The sequence below is a fragment of the Astatotilapia calliptera genome, chromosome 17, assembly GCF_900246225.1.
Source record: "Astatotilapia calliptera chromosome 17, fAstCal1.2, whole genome shotgun sequence".
Classification (NCBI taxonomy): Eukaryota; Metazoa; Chordata; class Actinopteri; order Cichliformes; family Cichlidae; genus Astatotilapia; species Astatotilapia calliptera.
The window spans coordinates 11,027,547-11,047,994 of NC_039318.1; the positions used below are offsets into that span (position 1 = coordinate 11,027,547).

The 20,448-nt window shown below is 40.8% G+C and overlaps 1 protein-coding gene across 13 annotated transcripts in view; it reads right to left on the reverse strand.

Moving 5' to 3' along the window:
- Window positions 1–20,448, reverse strand: part of dlg1a (discs large MAGUK scaffold protein 1a) — a 114,024-nt gene that overhangs the window by 17,287 nt on the left and 76,289 nt on the right. For 12 of the 13 annotated variants that reach the window (XM_026148057.1, XM_026148046.1, XM_026148047.1 and 9 more), the window contains 3 exons: window positions 19,281–19,437; window positions 18,674–18,776; window positions 3,255–3,369 (listed from right to left, as the gene is read on the reverse strand). In XM_026148057.1, coding sequence (XP_026003842.1) covers window positions 3,255–3,369; window positions 18,674–18,776; window positions 19,281–19,437 — 375 coding nt within the window. Of the gene's footprint in view, window positions 1–3,254; window positions 3,370–7,450; window positions 7,870–18,673; window positions 18,777–19,280; window positions 19,438–20,448 lie in introns of those variants that run through there. The other variant, XM_026148056.1, reaches the window with a different exon arrangement.

Below are 20,448 nucleotides of genomic sequence, written 5' to 3' on the forward strand. Positions count from 1 at the left end.
ATCTGGAGCTATATAAATAAAACTGAATTGAATGTTTAAATGTTACTCACAGATCTCTCAGATTATCAGAAATACTTTTGACTTTCTCCATTTTGACACAAAAAATCAGATCTTATGTTGAGATTCACTTTAAAATATATGAACGTCTGGTCACCGGAGTTACTGGGGTGGTAGTAAAAAACTATTTGCATAACTGGTCCTGAGCGTACATTATTCCAACGTTTGTACAGCCTAAAACACAAAATTTGCCTTAGGGCTTTGTAACATATACAACCATACAACTCCCCTTCCCACAGCCTTCAGCAGAAAATGAATTCTAACATTAAATGTCACTATATTAGGTTGAAAAAAGCCATAAAATAAACTAAACTTTGAAACTATAACACTCGGTTTCAGGACTTGCTGCAGCATTTTAAAATGCTTGCAGCAGGACTCAGTTCAGCAGACACAGCTCTGATTTTTCAGTGCACACATTCAGACCAAAGCAAGAATAAAATGATCTTTATATAGTATATGGACACCGACAGGTGACAGCTGACTGAGAATCTTTCTAATATACAAAAATAAAACAATAAAAAAGCCAACGAAGGATTCAGACATTTAAAATAAACTCTATACCTTCAATGAAGACAGGACATCATCTTTTTACTGCAGCAACCCCTGAGCCTTTCCGCAGTGAGATATACAATTACAATGCTACTGAACCATAGGCTGTGTTTAAAATAGACCATAATGGTGTGAATGTAAAATGAGGCAGGAAAGAAGAAGAATGGAGGAGAGGACACATGCTCACCTTTTATGCAAGGCCCAGCTGCACATACAGTGTGTCACTTTGTTTCAGTGACATTTCCTCTGACGAAAGGTTAGCCTGTCTTTTACACACAACATTTATGCACACACAGATCCTGTATACACACACAAGTACACACGGCAGCAGCCCACACGCACACACAAAGCCATCTGTCATGCGCCGACATCCTCAGCTCGACCAATCAGCTGCCAGTCTCACAGTGCAATTTGATTGGTCACTTCTGGGCAGTGTCCAGATATAGGAAGTTCTTGCACGACATTGATTTATGCTTTACGTGGGCTGTTGGAGGGGTTATTACATTACTGTCTGCAACCGTGAAAGATCCTGATTTTGAAAAGAGTTGGGGGAAGATTGCCGTTAACACTGACGAGGTGGTGGCTTAAAATATGTATTATGATAATTCTTATGGAAACATGCATATAACGTCTGTAACTTTGGGGTTTTGTACAGTGAAAGTGTGATTTGTGTCATTCACATGTCACGGTGAACTGTGATGTCATTTCTTACGACACTATTATCAGGTTAAAACTAAACTCTTACAGACTCGTGATTAATGACATCAGCCTTATCTGTACTTTGGGTTCAAGGATAATTAGGAAATGTTAAGAAGCACTGCTTGGCCGATGCCTCGTTAAAGCAGCAACATGCAGCAGACTCTCAGTTTCATTCGTGTTAACTTTGTTGAGAAAGAGCCCCCTAAATGGATGGTGGCCAGTCCCCTCAGACATAGTTAAAAGTTTTTCTCCACAGCAGAATTTAATTTAGGTGCACTCTGGTAGAAGACATTCTAATGCAGGCTTCTAATCATTTAATCAAGTGAGCAGTGGACATTTCTCCTCACTTTTAGCCTGAGCCAAATGAAAACAGTGGATGGGGGCACGCTTAATTTATGCTAATGATAATCATGCCTGCGGCTAACTACTTAAAAATTTAACAAACATGATGTCAAACAGCTGCAATGCCATGTTTCCTGATAATGAGCCACTGGATATATAGTTCAGTATGAGGATTTGTTTTAATGAGGGGGGATTTGAGGCAGAAGCATCAAGAGTCCTCTAGCATCTTGCTGTAAGGAATCAATTTTTTATGAAATAAAAACCGAGAAAAGTAGGGGGGGGGGGTCAATCAGCCTGTTTCTCAGTCAGATGAAGCAGACGATCAGTCAGTGGGATAAATCTTTTTGATTTATTGGTCTACAGCTCCCCGATAGCTGACTGCGACCTTTGGCCTGTAGCTCCAAGTTTAGACTCTGACGCAACGCTCTTTCTCTCCGTCTGATCAGAATGTGCGTGTTCGGCGGAGAGAGAGTGCGTTATTGAAGGTGACATTCATCCCAGCTGCACCCACTCTTTCCTTTCAGGTCACTTGCACACAGCTCAAGTCAGATATTCCTTTCGTCTAGAATGCACTCAATTTTGCGTTTCTTTTTTTTTTTCAACTGAGCTAAAAATTACATGAAAAATACAGAGGTGCAGGATATTTTACTGTTTGTATCAAAAGAAAATTGTAAAACTTGACAGACATGAGTTAGTAGATTAAGAAAGACATGGAAAAACATTTATAAACATGAAAACCATCCAACCTTTTTAACAGTTCTGCTTTTTTGTGCCAGTTAAAAGGTTCTTCTTCCTGATCCTGAGATCAAACTCTTTAATATTGAAAGCTTGAATTGTTCTAAGTGACAAATATGATATGACATGATAAATATACAGGAGAGAGCAACATTCAATGACATTTCAGCTGGAAGATGTTCATTATAATGTTACGCTTGGTCTTTAATCAGCCAGTGGCACAGCCTACTGAAATGCACAAAGATTGATTGTGCCTTCTCTTTCTTTGACATCTCTTGCCATGATTAGAGAAAGCATCGCTTTTTTAATCCAAAAGTCAAATAGATACCCACAGATTTGTTCTTTGACCACCTTCTCTGGTGCTTTTTCTGCTTAACTGAAGTAACCTAAAAGAAAATGCTTGTCTTCCTAAAGCCTCATTTAGTGTTGCCATTAGAGCTGCTTTTCCTGTCTTTGCTTTCCATGTGATTGATCTTCCAAGAGCTCCAATGTGACTTATGTGGACCCAGCGACCCAGCGTTTTAATCAATATTTCAAAGACTGTGATTCTTGTGAAGAAAGGACATCAAAAAGTGGAGCTGGTTTCCGGCTGAAACCGCTTCTGGGCTCTAAAGACGGAACCCAGGAATCGGGCGGGCAAGGACAAGAATGACACGAGGACAGAAGGACGCTCACAGAGGTGGCAGGCTGGTGGATGTGTGAGTGTGACCCTGTGCCACACACACGTCTAATTGTGATTTCAGATGTGATAACCTCACACAGTAGACAGCTGAGATAAGGTCCTCGAATGATTGTGCCACATTGATGAACACTGGATAATCAGTCACCTCTGTCTGCCCTGTGTGTGTGTGCGCGCGTGTGTTGTGTTGTACCTGACGTAAAGTGTGCGCTTCTGTGTGGAGCGGAGAGACGTGGAGCTGGAGCTGACACTGCTGGTCATCATCTGTTCCCTCAGGTCATGGATCTTTGCCTCGAAACGACTGTACTCTACACACAAAGAGACACACAGTAACGTTGTTAGACCTATTGGGCTTGAGATAACAAACCTTACCTTTTTATTTAAACAAAATATGGTTTATGTTTTTCATCAAAGAAAAGAACAGAGCGAGAACAAACTGGAAAAACACATTTTTACAAATGGCGGCAGCAAGTAGTTGAGTTGTGACGACAACTACAGAAAGTAGGGTTTGTTTTTTTTCCCCTGCATTCAAGATCAGAAAGGATTCCCTCTGTGCTGAGTTACTCCACTCAGCTGCAAACACACTGCTCTCCCAGACAAGCACACGCACAGTCTGAGTTATCAACGGATTCTCTACAGCCATAATCTAACAGTCTGTTTGATGTGAATGTTAACTCCTGTTACATCAGACCCGATCCATGTTAATATCGTCATCAACACATACATTTACAGTCGTGCGTGCACAGTGTGCTTTAAACTCCACGTAGATGCAAAATGACTCAGACCTAAATAGATAAACGTGCCATACAGTGCAACTGAAAACAACTGAATCCTTTTAAAGGGCCACATATACAAAGAAATAAGTGCACTTGCAAACTTACAGTTGGATTCATGACACATGCGCAATACTGTTCTTACCACTTAGTGGATGTTAAGGAAGCAAAATAATTGAAATCAAATCGTGGAAAATGCATTTTTCACGCTTCTTTTTTAATCCAGACAACGCCACAGCCCCTGATTTTTCCACGTAAGGAAATATGCTTGCCTAGAGATGTTTTACAAGAGAGACTGAAGAAAGCGAAGCAACAGCATCTGAGGTGGAAGCCAGACCTTTCTGAAAAGATGCTGGGATGAAAAACTAAGATGCATGTTATATTCTATAAGAGAGACAGAGACTGAACTGGTAAAAAAGACTTCTAATAAACTTAATGTTAAAGAAGAAAGAAAGAAAAGAGTCTCTTGTCCAGGTAAAGGACAAAGACCACCGGATCTGTCAGGCCAAGATTAATAACTTGCCACGATTATATTCAGAATTGAGATAGGATGCTGCTATCTGAGTGTGAAAGTGATGACATACATCACTATCACACATTACACATACATAGCAGCGAGCGATCGAACGACCATCCGACTATTAGATCACCTGCTCTACCGCCTAAGCTTAGAGTACCAACGGAAACATTAAAAGAGAGAGAGATACGGCTCTCAATTTGGAGCAAAGTCAGCAAACTTTTTATGCAGTTTTTATCATTTTGTAACAGGCAAGCTCATGTGCCTCCAGTGACCACTGAAATTAAAGATAACACTCTGAAATAACTGTTAAAAGATGTGTCGGGAGAACTTCAGATGGCTGGCAAGTGGCGAGACATTGTTTTTAATTTGCCATATCATACTCAGCCTTTCCAAATGTTTCTAGGTAGCAGACTAACTAAATTGAAATTCTCAATCTTAATAATGCACACTAAACCCAGACTGGTTAATTGTTTCTCAAACTGGGAAAATAGCCCTAGGCCCGCATGAACCACTCTGGGATGTGGGCAGCACTTCACACTCATTCTGTCCTTTTTTTTCCTCGCATAAAAAGATCTAAACACATTCTTCAGCTTATCATTCATGTAAAGTTTGACCACAAAAAATGTTTAAAGTGAGTTTCTTTGGGAGATGAACTGGAATGATACCATAAGCTCATGTGACTCAGACCAGTGCTGACACAGAGAGCAGTGGGACATATTAGGGCTAGACGTAGGTGGAAAATGGGTGAGTCTGCACTGAGGAGCTCCATTATACATGCACAACGATTTCACATAGTGACGTTCCGGCCGCTCAGTAGTGGTGTGACACAGCATCACTGGTGCAGCGTTTTCATGGAGTTATTAACTTTTTATTTACTCCTTGGCTGAAATGTTACAGATCTGCAAGAGGCACACAATACTGGAGCCCAAAGTAAAATGACATTGACGTATTGGATGGGAAAACGGCTGAGTTGTTTGCACTCACATCCTCGCCATTCAGCACCACAGTTGCAAATGCAATTACACAGCATGCAGTTTTTCTTAGTAAACCTGTGCGGACCCGTAAATACATTGCTGAATTTCCAAACAGCATTTTTAGTTTAATTGCTGGGAACAATTGTATACTCATCTCCCTTGAATGGCATGAAGTAAATTGCGCGAGGCCGACCGATCGGCCAATCAATGCAAAGTGCACTGATTTGCTCAAACACTCAGCACAGCTGCCTCGTGCTTTAGTGTCCTTCTGCTAGATGCAGCAAAAACACTTTACCGTCTCACCCGATATTTCAGTGGCCATTAAAATGTCATTCAGCCTCTTTATTTATAAGCTAAAGTATTTTGCGGTATACACAAAGTGGAAACACAAGTATTTCAGCTGATGTGCAATGATGGCTTCGACAATATCTGGACACACTTCCTCTAGCAATAAAGTACATAGTTTTAACCTTTAGCAAGCTGCCGCAAACGGCAGTATTTTGATCCGGAGTGGCTGAACAAGCAGCAGAAATGTGTAATAAATCCTTCCTGACTGTCTTCTACTCTGCTTAGCACCACACAGCTTCCCAGAAAATATCTCAACTAATACACGGATGACAACACCGCAGGCAATAAGCCTGAAAAAGCCCCTCTGAAGGATGTCCCTGTGAGTGAGTGTGCGTATGTGTGTATCTGAACCATTGCTGTGGACTACAGAATCTAATTAACCCTGAGTAATTCAATCATTCTCTAGGTACACACGGTCATGAACACACACACACACACACACACACACACACACACACACACACACACACACACACACACACACACACACACACACACACACACACACACACACACACGCTGATCCGAAACCTGCAGTGTCTCCTGCTTCTTCTTTCCCAGATATGAGCTGATATCCCCACAAAGCTCTCATTAGACTGACACACTGACACGAACAACTAAACAGCGCTGAAAGAGCTGGAAGCCACGTGAAACGAGCAACATGATCTGCAATTAGCTTTTGATTTTTCTACAGATAAAAAAGCAAGAAAAAAGAAAATAGAGCCGTAATATATTGTTTCTGATTAGGATATTTCCCTCCGAGGATGACTGAATTGCAGCATTTGATGTCTCCATTGAATGACAGGTTTGAATAATCTAAAAAAGAAAATAGCAAACTGCCTCCATCTTTCCATAAAAAGATGAAACTCAAGAGCCTTTTGCTGAAATACATGTGTTAATTTATTCCTTTAATCTTACATATTTTTCATTGGCAACCCCAGTCTGGCTCTTTCAGATTTAGACCGAAATCAGCAGTAATCCCTCACGAATTGGTGGATTAACATATGTATTTTTCTCAGTTTCAGCTTGACGGACCAGACGAAAAACTTTCACATCCTCGGCAACTGACTGTAAACACAAAGTGAATCTATACAACACAGGATCAAGAGCAAGAGAGAGAGAAAAGTCAGGGAAGGAGGCAGGAAAAGAAGAACAGAAAGGAGAGAAAAGGCAAAGGGGGAGAAGAAGCAGAAAAGATGTAATGCAGCAGAATAAAAATCTGTTCGTAAAACAAAGAATGAAAGCAGTTTATGAATCAATATAAACAAACACAGAGCTACTGTAAAGCTACAGAGATACGCTTTTCCTCTTCTTTCTGATCTATGCAACAAAGACTGTGCTGCAGCTAAGATATCGGTTCTATTAACTCCTGATCTTGAATGCAAAGACAAAGCCTGTGCTGCCAAGGATGCAGCTCTGATCTTCTTTTGTTTTCAGACCCAAGCTAATGCTGATGCAGTTAAAGTGGGAGCTGAAATCCTGATCATTCTTTAAAGTCCAGTTTAGTGAAAGAGCAAAAGCAGCACAGCACAGAAAAAAACAGAAGTGCTGAAAGTGGGAGAAGTTATCGGCATCAAAACTTGCTAGCCATCTACACAGAAGCTAACATGTCACTGCTGTATCAGTGGCCACAAGATGGATAACACAGTGTTAGAGTCTCAGACATTTATCCATTAACGCCTCCCAACAATGTTACCCAGAAACAGCTGTTAGGTTGTTACCAGAGGCGAGATGTAAAGAAGTAAATCGCTTCTCCCACTCTTGCTGTACTCACAGGCTGCTGGCAGACACCGTCCGCGATGTGATACCGTCACAGGGGCTCTCAGATCAGTGTCTAAGCCAGGGAGAGCGAGGTTTGAAGCTTAGAGTCCTGAGACGTGAATGAGAGGAAAAGGATAGAGAGAAAGAGAGGGAGCCCGTTCCACGTTGGATGCAGCACAGGAGAGAGCAGGAGAGGAAAGATGCGAATGTGTGTCTACGTAGGTATGTAGCAACGTGTGGTGGAGTGGGGAAAAAATATGTGTGCGTAAAATCGGTCCAGTGCGGCTCAGCTGCCAGAGAAACAACAGATGCTAACTCTTTCTCTCTCTCTCTGTCTCTACTACACTCCACTCTTGCTCCATCTCCCGTTCGCTGGTGCGTTCATTTTGCTCCTCCCCCTCTTTGACAGCAGCTAGCACACCCACCCACACACACACACACACTGTTTCCTCAGGTCACTCATGCAGAAAGCTGAGTCAATGCCAGGCTCTCCTGCCCTACTTTGGCCCAGGGAATCAGTCTACAAGCCACACACACACACATGGTAAAGCTTGACCAAGCATTCTGAATATTGATTTTTGGGAAGCTTAACTAAGAGGTCAATTCATAGCTCTTAAATGGATTTTCTTTTCATTTTGTATAGCAGTCACATAAAAAATGAGACACTATCATTTGTCTTAATAAGTATACGCAATTAAACTCTTTCTGCGCTGCATGATTTGTCTGCGCCTCCATCTGTCTCACTTTCCCCACTTCCACAGTTGGGACGGTTCTTTCTTGCATGTGTTTGGCTTCTAAGAAATCTTAAAGATTATAACAATATTCCCATGTAAAAGTGAACAGGTTGTGCTACAATTTTCTGTAGACAAACAGAAATCATGTGGGTTTCATATCATCGGCATTTAACTGCCAACACAGATCACCGCAGTGTAGCATTAACAGATTAAGAACAAGACAGACACAGGTATATAATATACAGGGATAATGTGGAGCTGGATAAAAGGTAAGTAGAAGGTGAGGAAACTAGGAGGCAGAGGCAGTGGGGGGAAAGATGATGATGGCAGAGACTAATGGCTTGTGTTCCCTCCTCTCCTCTCCTCTCCTCTCCTCTCCTCTCCTCTGCTCTCTCTAGAGGAGCATTGTTACTCCATTGAGCAGCTGGCAGAGGCCTTTCCCTGCATTGTGCAGCTTCAGTGCTATCCAACACAAAACCGCTAGAGATAGGCATTTCACATCATTAGGATTGTGTGCATTGCACCAATACATTCTCCTTTCAGATCACCCTTTCCTTTAACAGAGGAAAGAGACCGCCCTAATTGTGAATAACTGCCACGAGTGAACCCCTAAGAAAAAGGACAATATCTCTCAAAGGGTTGATCCTCATTCATTAAATGAATATACATACTTTTCCCTTCAGTTTTTATGTCCCACGGGAAGAAGCATGGATCATATATGCAGTTTTTTTCCACTGTTTATGTCATCATTGCTGTAGCGTTTGGATTTTTCTTGTACATTTAAATGTTTCCCGAGGGTTTCTTGTTTCCACTTGCAGCACTATGGAGAAATAATTTAATCAGCAGACCATTGCATACTTGCATCATGCAGACAATACACCTCCTTGTTGCCAGTTCAGCACTGCTCCACATACTGAAAGAAGAGAAGCTTATAGTAACAAAAACAATGAAGAGGACTGCTAGCTCGCAAACATTTATTTAAATAATGTACCATTAAATTATGCCCCCAAAAAAGAAGGAAACACATACTAAACACATAACGAGAAAACTGCACTGAACTGCTTCAATTTGACTCTTTTTCACTCATTTTTAAAATTCTTCAGAAACTGAATTTGTCCAAGGACGTAAATAATTTGCAGGTTCTTGCTGTGCTTGCATGGGTTTCTTCGGGTGCCCACAGTAACTTGGTGAGTCTAAATTGGCTGTGGGTTTGGATGTGAACGTTAGTAGTTGTCTGCCTCTCTTCGTTACCCTGTTATGCACCAACAACCTGCCCAGGATCTACTCCTCCGATAACCCCAGTGTCAGCTGGGAAAGGCTGCAACCTCCCACAACTCCAGTAGTGGACACAGACCTCTTCTTGGTTCATTAGCTGAATTTAAAAAAAAAAACCCCACACACATACAAAATAAAACCCCAATCCAAATTCTTCATGTTATAAGCCTGCTTTATACGTCTACAATAAGCCCTGGCTCCAAAAATAGCAGTGCTGCAAGAGGCTCATCTATAATTAAAACAATAGCTCAGCAATCTACATTGGTATTGATTAAGTGATCAGATTGCAGGAGAGGCATAGAAGAATAACGTAACTAAAGCAATTTAAGACAAAAATGTCTTGATGTACTGATTTAAGTTTAAATGTCAAAAGCTGGAAGTGAAAAAATGTGTCTCAAAGTGACGAAGAGACACACTCCAAATCCTAAATCAGTCGCCTTCCTGTTACAAGTGACACCTCAAATCCCCCAAATCACACATCGTGGGTTGAGAGTCAGACCATTACCACAGACTTCAGTAACACTGGGGAAGACAGGAGGAGGTGACAGGTGGAGAGGAAGGAAAGCGAAAAAAGGAAGAGGAAAGAAAGGAAGCAAAAGAGGAAAGAGGGGGCTAATATACAGAGTTAGAAAAAAAAAGTAACGTCCTTTACTTTGGGTGTTCAGCAGAAGAAAATCCAGCAGCACTGTATTTGAAAGCCCCCGTGATGGAGCTACTGTTAATCTTCTATGTAACAAGTTGTGCACGACACACACAAACGCACGCAAAGTGCAATAAGCACACTAACAGAAGTGAGGATAATCCTCTGTACATCACCTCAGTATTACTGCTGACAGACACTAGCTGTGTGGGTCACATGTGAGTGTTTATGTGTGTGACTGTGTGTCTCTGACAGTCGTGTGTAATCCCAGTGACTAACACTGCTGTCAACCTGCAGGCATTTGTATTCCCACATCAGGAAACTTAATGGCACAGAGAAGATCGAGCTTGAAGGTCAGCACAGCGACTCAACATTGTTTTAACCAAACATCGTGTTTTTTTCCAATCAACAGTTGTACTGGATACTTAAAAACAGAAATGAAGCCGTGAAACTTCAGCTCAAATTCCCAGTTTATTGTTTCGCTATGTATTAAAGCTTTGTTGTTTTGAGCATGAGCCAATGGTCTTTTCAGCTTATTACATATTACTGTTCGCTAATAACAGCCAACTTTGGAAAAGAAATGGTATGTAACTGAAAATTCATTGTGAAACCTTTGCACATTTTAATGCCTCGGTAATGGTTAATGATCAGTTGTTTCCAAGTGATTACACCTCATCTTTTCACATTTGGCGACTGATTGCAACTAGTTGTTGCTCAGAAGTTGAATGTGCCACAAGTTTGGATCTCAAAGTGGCTGCACAAGGTGCTTGGTGACAGGCAATCTGACTCCAAACAATCATGGTTCGAATCTTTTAGCACTAAGCAACTGACTCAAAAATGTTGTTGAGTTTAAAGATTACATTCAAGGAGTCACAGTGGAATTAGGTCTTGAAAATACAAAGGAAAATGTCTAACAGTGGTTACACTGTGTTTTCTATACACCGAGAGCTGAATATAGGTAACAGAAAGCCTTTTGTGGCTGGAGAGGAACATGAAAAAACAATACTGAACTTCAGGACAACTACAAATGACCATTATGTGAATGCAGTCCCGATCAAAAGTTTAAGACCACTTGAAAATGGCAAAAAGTTATATTTTGCACGGTTGGATCTTAATAAGGTTCCATGTCAAGCTTCAACATGCAGCAAGAAGAAACGGGAGTGAGAAAAAAACCTTATTTTGAGCATGCAATTTATTGAAAACAACGCTTGAACTGAAATAGGCTCTTTTACAGCTGATCGAAAGTTTAAGACCACACCTCCAAAAAAACAGTTAACCCCTAAAAAACGGAAATCAAAGTTCCAAACAGGAACTCAGTAATGATTAGCTCCACCGTTACTGTTCATCACTTCAAAAACTCGTTGCAGCATGCTTGATGCAAGTGTTTCCATGAGGTGAGTGGGAACATCTCTCTAAAAGCTTAAGACGGCCACATGAAGGACATCTACTGCCTGGAACTGTTGTCCATTTTTGTAAACTTCTCTTGCCATCCATTCGCAAAGGTTCTCAGTTGGATTTAGATCAGGGGAACACGCACAATGGTCCAAAAGAGTGATGTTATTTTCCTGGAAGAAGTCCCCTGTCCTGCAGGCATTGCATACATTAGCATTGTCCTGTTGAAAAACCCAGCTGTTACCACACAGACCAGGGCCCTCAGTCATGAGGGATGCTCTCTGCAACATCTGGACATAGCCAGCAGCCATTTGATGCCCCTGCACCTCCTGAAGCTCCATTGTCCCACTGAAGGAAAAAGTACCCCTGACCATTATGGCGCACCCTCCACTGTGGCATGTAGAAAACATCTCCAGTGGGATCTTCTTGTCATGCCAGTAAACATCAGGACCATCAAGGCTACATTTTCTCTCATCAGAGAATAAAACTTTCTTCCACCATTTAATGCCCCATGTTTGGTGCTCTCTTGCAAAGTCCAAACGGTCGGTTCTGTGGTGTTCAAGTAGACGAGGCCTTTGAAGACATTTTTGGTTTTTGAAGCCCTTCAGTCTCAGATGCCGTCTGATGGTTATGGGGCTGCAGTCAGGACCAGTAACGCCTTAATTTGGGTCGAGGATCGTCCAGTGTCTTAACAGACACCCAATTGGATCCTCTGGCTCAGTGTTGGTGAAGTTTTTTGTCTCTTACACTTGACGTTTTTCTTCCATAACCCTCAGGATCACTTAAGAAATTCCAAATGACTGTCTTACTGCGTCCCACCTCAGCAGCGATGGCGAGAACATCATAACAGTGTGACTACCTGACAGAAAATGACAATGAATCTACATTTTTGCACACATTTGGCCTTTTAAAGGCACGTGGTCTTAAATTCCAATCAGCTGTAAAACAGCCTGTTTCAGTTTAAGTATTGTTTTAAATAAATTACATGCTCAAAAAATGTTTTGTCCTACTCCCATTTATTCTTGTTGCATGTTGAAGCTCTACTTGGAACCTTGTTAAGATCCAATCATTCAAAATACGATTTTTTGCCATTTTTGATTGGGACTGTCCTACAAATGTCATGGTCCCGGGCCATGTGGGCCCGGTATTCTCAGTTTTTGTATGTTTTGTATTTCATCCCCTAGTCATGCCTTGGTTCCTAGGTTCTTCTGTTAAGATGTTCCTTATTTGGTTACCTCCTGTGTGCCCCTGTGTAACTGTGAGCCCTCGTGTTTTATTCCATGTCTTCCTCAGCCCGTTATGTCTGTGTTTTCCCCGTGCTCTCTCTCCTCCTGTTTGAACCTCTGTACTTCCTGTTTGACTCTGCCTGTCTCCCGTCAGTGTTATGTTCACCCCGCCCTGTCTCGTTATGGTTATCTGTGTCAGCTGTGTTCCCCGTGTGTTCCCACTTTCCTCGTTAACCCTCTGTGTATTTCTGTCTGCGTCTCCCTCTGTTCGGCGTCGCGTTCTCCCTCATGCTGTGTGTGATTCCCCCTGTGTTTCCTGGTGAACTTTATGTTAGTTTTTCCCAGTTTAGTTTTCCTATTATCTTTTGTCAGCAATAAAGCTGCATTTTGAGTTTATCCCTTGAGTCCGTGAGTTTTTGCGATTGGGTCCTCATCCTGCCTGCCACACAGCGATCCATGACAACAAATGCAAAATTGTAAAGGAAATAATAGATTTATACATAGTTGTTAAACATTGTTGTTAAACTTTGTTGTAAAACATTGTTAAGTTTGATGAAATTTCTATATTCAAAAATATAAAACAAATGTAAAAATGTTTACAACTGATAAATTATAGGCTTTGTGTACTCATCGACAGGAACATTGGATACAAAGTCATTAGGATGACTTCACTTTAGTAAAGGGGTGATAAATGGTTGCATGGAGATTGCAGAAGTGAAAATAATTCCTCTGTAGCCTGATAGCTGCTACTTATATCACCTGTCCACAGTCAAGTTGCCATATGGGTAATGTAGGCTTTCAGATCATTACAAAGTGATCTTATATATAAATTAAAAATAATAGGAACAAACAATCTCATAGATAGGAGAGTGTACAATTCATCCCACTGTGTAACTGTGAGTACGCAGTGAGTGTGTGCAACATAATCTTGTTTCTCTTTTTCTCAAAAGATGATAGAAGATTTTTACAATGACTTACAACATTTTGAGAACAGAATCAATTTTCTCCACTCATACCTTGTTACCGGTGCCATTAATTACAAACACTGAGTGCATAATAACACACACAACTGTAAATCTTATGCTCCTATTATCTCCTGCAAATGCCACACAAAGCACGTCAAGTTTACTCTGAAATGAGATCTTACAAAATCATTATTGCAGTCACCATCGTTATGAAGTTACTGCAGACATCGGCTGGTTCTACAGTCTCACCTGGCAGTGAGTGTACATATGAAATGACTTCAAACACCCTAAAACAACATGACAGATGCCAACAATATTAATGCAGCAGGAAGACTTCAGACAAACACGCTCCATCTGCTGTACTTCAAATAAACACAGATCCATATCTGGTGCATCAGCTTGAACCAAATCTCTCTCTCTCTCTCTCCCTCTCACACACACACACACACACACACACACACACACACACACACACACACACACACACACACACACACACACAGAACAGTTCAGTTTGGGGTATCGCTGTGCTGCGTTTGGCTACAGTGCCCAACATATTTAATATAAATAACAGAAGGAGACCTGCACACAGACACTCTCTTCCTCTCCTGGTGGAGGTCGTTATGAGTTCTTCTCCCATTGGCAGGAAGAGTGTTTGTGAAACAGACGAAGCACTGCTGGCCATCGCCACAGGAATGGGACTAACACGGACCTCAGATGGACACACACACACACACTGCTGACCAAAGCCCAGCATGGACAGAAGGTTTGATATAAAATTTCAGTCGAGAGTCACTAATGAGGTGTATAGGAGAGTCACGACACAGAGACACAATGGTGTTCTTCTACTGATTGTTTTAGATTAAGATACAGAGCAGCATGTAAGCCTGGTTAACTGATGATAATGTTATCTAATGAGAGACCAAATGCCAAGGCAGAGCTGGTCGAATATAAGCCAACATACTTTTGAACCATACTGATCACTGGTTAGTTGTGTATCAGCAGGGTATTAGCAAACATGTCAAAGATGACTGGAAATTAGCCTGATCGGTTTATAGTTACAGTTGCTCCAGTTTTCTCACCGTTATTTTAGCCTCTTCCTCTCTTAGATTTAGATCCCTCAGTACCTTCAGTACCTTCAGTACCTTCGTGTTCTGGCTACCTCCTTTTTATGGATCTTAGTTACTCTTTTAATCACAATTTACAGTTAGTTAAAGTAAAATGAAATGTCCTTCTAGGAAATCAAAGAAAGACTCACTGCAATGTTTGTAGATTTTTAAACCACAAAACCAAATGTTGAATGTTTGAAAGCTAACACTTGGGTAAAGTTAGTTGTTGTAGAAGTAGTGGGAACACACTAATCATATACTACAGATCAATAGGAGGTAAATGGAAGCAGGCAGACTACTCCTTTAAAACCTTATGAGCTCTTTGGGCACTATCCATGGTGCTGATCCCACTTAATACCCCATACAAGACGTGAACAACCAAGAGGATATGCTCCGATGTTCCCACTAGTTAGTTCCAGTGAGAAATAAATGAAGTGTCAGAAACAAACACAGCATTATCAGCACCACTACACATTCACTTCCACTAGTATATTAATGCCAGAGCATTGAAAACATACTACCTTTGAGTTTATTTTTAGATATCTTCAATAAACACTATGTGATATCCACATAATAACTTCACAGACTGACTGCTTGCTAGAAGTTGTGTTAATAAAGTGGTTAAACTTCAAACCAGAACTAAAGTTTGTAGGACCTGATTTGGATTTTACAACAGCTGGCCATCTTCCCAGTCATCAGTGGCAAACGGCATGGTTATCTGATCAGATTATGTGATTTATATGAGTTACTGCAAAGAGCTTATATTGAAAATCTAAGAGGCATTTTGATTTGACAGGAAAATCTGTCACTGACTAATAAGACTACCTCCAAGAACAGGTTGTTTGTTAAGGAATCAACAAAGCAATCTTCTTCTTTTTTGCCCGCCATGCCACAGCTTTAACTAATCTACAATGTGTGAGCTATGAGACGGATCTGCATTTTTCAACTTTGGTTACAAACAAGCTTGTGCCGTCTGAGCCTTTCTTTGTCCGGTAACAAGTCTGTGCACCTTAAACGAAACTTCATTTAGGACCTTCAATTAACCTCTTGAAATTAGAATTCATAATCCATTTATCATGCTTGTACGACCTTTGAGAATTCATAATCCATACATCACAGTTTTCAGAATGATGTATGGATTATATCCTTGCACGGCCTTCATAAGCTTCCAAGATATTTGCATACTGCAGCTGCTGCAGAACTTCATTACCTTCCGACAGTGCCTTCCCAGTCTTAATGTGTGGTTGCCCTGTTAGACTATGTTTAGACTAATATCAGCTTGGCCAGCAAACTGTTTGATGGAATATCTGGGCTATAAAGTCATTTAAATCCTAATTACTATGCAACATTTCAAGGTGATATTCTGGCTCTAACTCATATTTTCAAATTTTGCCCAAATCTCTATTGTGCTTGCTGACATTTGTCTGTTGTCTTGTTAATGGATTCTGTCCCTTTTCATATCACATAAAAAAAGACATACACTGTACTCCCAACAGTTTATATGTTGAATAATGACTACATTTGCCCACTCAGAAGTGTGACCTCCCTCTCATGTGCTCCCTGAACTCTAGCACAATGCCTGGTACTGACCTGATGATATCAAATCTTAATACTACTGAATCAACTTATATATTTTGCAATCACTTTTTCCTTTGCAGGCTTCTATAGAGTTGTTGCATATACAGTGTTGTGAATAGATATTTGCCCTCTTCCCTATTTTTTAGTTTTTTGCAAATTTGTCACACTTACATGTTTTAGATCATCAAACATAATGCTAACTTAATACTATACAAAGATAACCAACGTAATTAAAAAAAATTTTATTAAGGGGGAAAATGCTATCAAAACCTGCCTGCTCCTCTGAGAAAAAGTAATTGGCCCTTCTTGTTAAATCATGAATTAATTGTGATTAACCACTCTTTTTTTTTGGAAAGCTGAAAAACATGTTGATGATTTTCTTCTGTTCTCAAACCGCTCTTCTCTTAGAAGCTCTGGGTGGAGTCTGGGTGGAGTCCCCCCCCCCCCATTGTTTTTCTTACCATGCTACCTCTTCTAACCTGTCTTCCCAATGTGATGTTTGTGCAATGTATGTATGGTTGGAAGGGGGCCAATTTCACTGCAGGTAACATGTACGTGTATCATTGCAGCGACATATAAAGGCTTAATCATCATCAAAAAAAGTCTGGACTAAAACCAGATTGAGATGCTTTAGTATGACCTTAAACATGCTTGAAAAAACCCTCCAATGTCACTGAGTTAAAACAAATCTGCAATGAGTGTGAGGCAAAATTCCTCACAAGTGCACATTGATACGAAAGACTCGCTGCCAGTGATCACAAATGCTTGATTGCATTACTTTCTACCAAGGGTGGCACAAACACAGGTTTAGGGGAGAATTATCTTTTCACACAGGGCCAGGTAGGAAGGATTTCTGTTTGACTCTATCAAATATATTAAATCATTTATCAATAGGCTACAACTTGTTCATGTGGAAAACATACATACTCACAGCAGACTCTGTAAAGGTCTTCTAATCCGGTGTGTAATACACTGCTCATGCCCTTAATAACACATTTATGAACAAGCTCTCTGACTGATGCCAAAATCAAACGCGCACACCCTCCCCAGCAGACAGATTACTGATTCTCCTGATATTGTTTCGGCTCTGTGAAATAGTGTCTGCTATCCTCAGGTCTCCCGGTACGGCAGCATCCCATTAGCCTATCAGCATTTATAACCTGGTTTCCAAGGTTACGGCCCTCTAAGTCACTTCCAGTAAAAAAAATATTCAGGATGATGCTTTTTTGGAAAACTCAGCCAGAGTCTGTATTAATTGTAACTTTATGAGGACAAATGTGTGTTAGACACAGGCATAATGGATATTCTGAGTGCTTCTCCCTTTAGGATGAACCATCAAAACTGTCGTAAGCGTTCAGATTTGAATAAGAAGTAAGGTTAGATTTAAATGTAGGATTTGTTTAGAGTAAAGGGCAGGGCTGGGCATCTTATTATATGTTTTAGTGTTATAATATATATCCACCAATTATTTTTCTTCAGATTGCAGATACTTGGTGAGGGTGTCACAATGTAGTGTCCTGAGCAAAGCATTATAAAATATAAAGAATGGCTGTAGACTTCGAAGGTAAAAAATAATTTCATAGAAGTCTATGGGAAAATGATTCTCGGCACCTCTGCTCTGTGACTTTCCTGATGAGTGTACGGGCTCAGTCCCTAATTTCAAAATTGTGGTCATTATTACTGACTTATGTGAAATGCCCAATATCTCAAACTAATATAAAGAGGAGAAATCATTTTGATGCCTAACCAGAACCGACTCTATGAGAACACACAGCACAGCTACTTACACAGACATTAAATGATACATGTGCTATTAGGATTAAAGGATAAAGAAGGGAATATATCAGCGAGGGCCTTCACAAGTGTAGATGCTCCACAGTTAGTGAATTTCCAGTACAGTCTTTTGAATATTTGCATAATATGGAAATCGCTTATTGATATTATGCAAATATTCAAAAGACTGTACTACTTTTTTTATTGTTTATTAGGAAGAATACAAAGCACGCTGTTACATGCTGAGAAGACGTCACTTTCCATCTACAAAGGCAGTGAAGGTTGGTTTCTCTGTCTTCTTTATACATTCTGCCCACACATACTGAATTCAGATTTTTGGGTTTTCCCACAGAGTGGTAGAATTGTAGCTATAGAGGGCAGCAACATGCTGATTCTGTGATCACCGCAAACATTCAGCCTTTACCAAAACCAAGATGAAGAACTACCTCGTCTCACACAATCAAGATTGGAAAAAATGACGTACCACCTTCTGCTTCAAGCCAGAACATTTGTATTTTTCAAATATTTTATCTCCAGCACTCACCGTCTGGTCTGAACTGGGCTACTATGGTGACGGTCTGTCCTGCATTTTTCAGAGCTGCGGCTGCCTGCTCGTGTGTTGCACTGGACAGGTCCACTCCATTCACCTACGAATACAGACACACACAATTAGCAGCTAAATTTGCACTGACACGAGCAAATTGGAAACACTCACAAGTGCAGGTTTTGTTTTGATAGAACTCGCATACGATAATTCAAAATCACAGTAATTCTACAGGGACTGTCAGTGTCCCGACAGTCTGAGGATTAAATCTAGCGTGAATGTTGTGTGAAGAAAATTAAACCTATATTTCATTTTAACGGGACACACACCACATCGCGAGAATGCACTCAGTCATCGGAGGGCGCCGGTTGACTGGTAATGCACGAAAAACAAAGAAAAGTTATGTGAAGCTTAACTCCATCTTCAGATTAACAAATCACTGCAAATAAGCATCTGGAACTGATTCCAATGGCTCTACGTTTTAAGGTATAACATCCTTACAAAGCAAATCTGTTGTGAAACATTAATATAAACAGAATTAGGAGTTATTCACCAACGCTGTGTCGTACTTCTCAGGGATCTGTATGTGTGGTGTCTTAGTTCATACCGACAGGATGCGGTCTCCCTTTCGAAGTTCCCCACAGAGATCAGCTGGACCTCCAGCAAGAATGAAGGAAATGAAGATCCCTTCTCCATCTTCCCCTCCAACAATGTTAAATCCGAGACCTGTAGATCCCCTCTGCAGCACCACCCGTCTGGGTTCCCTGACAGAAACACAAATCGAACAAAGACATCACATCACGGCAACTTATATTGGTATTCTCCTTGTTTAGGACACCAGTTCATCAGTTTTGTAATGTATGAATACATTTGATGAGTCGGTGACTACACACATTTTGAAATAATGTTGTACTTCATTATATGATGTTCTCTGAATGTGGAAAAATTTGTGGTGATAAATGCTTAGTCTCTGCAGGAGGAAACAGTGCTTAACCCGAAGATTACTTTCTGTTTTCACCAGCAGATGTCAGCATCGCACTTTGTGGCACAGCGTGAACAATGAGAGCCGGTCTAGCCTCTACGTCTCGTAAAAAGGACGAAAGAAAAGAATCCAAGTCAACACAAGCGAGTGATGAAGCAGCTGGATGAATGGATGAAAAGCAAATAAAGTCGACCACTGGTAAAAGTTTTTATGCACACCGTCAGCATGTGTAAAAACAAGATAACAAGAGCGCTTCAGCTTGGTTCATGTCTCTTCTAAAAACAGAGCAGTTCTTTTGTGTGTATTCAGAATCAGACACATTCACAAATGTGGGCTGTTGACTAATTTTGTATTGCAACAGCAAATCCTGGCCTCCTTTCAGATACAACATTTGGAAAAAAAGTCAGCACGGGCAGATACTCCGAGCATGTATGAAAATTACTGCTGAGATAGAAATGAACCAGCGTGTCCCTCCATCTGATCCTTAACCTGAATTCATCTGTTGTGCAGAAGTTTTGCTCACTCAGTGGACATTTTTTTAAAACCCATGATCTGCTATTTGTGTGACTAATCAGAGAGCGAGAGAGGAAAAATAGCTGGAGAAAAGAGAAGGACACACGTCAAAATGACCATTCTGCAGTCTGTCTGAGGCTTATCAGATTTATTATAATCAAAGCGCACTGATTGGCCCAAAAGGTCTATGACGAAATAGGTCATATTCTGGTAACCACGGTGATGCCAGTCGAGTGACGAGGGTTGTGATAAGCAGTAATCCCTCCATTAAAATGGATTA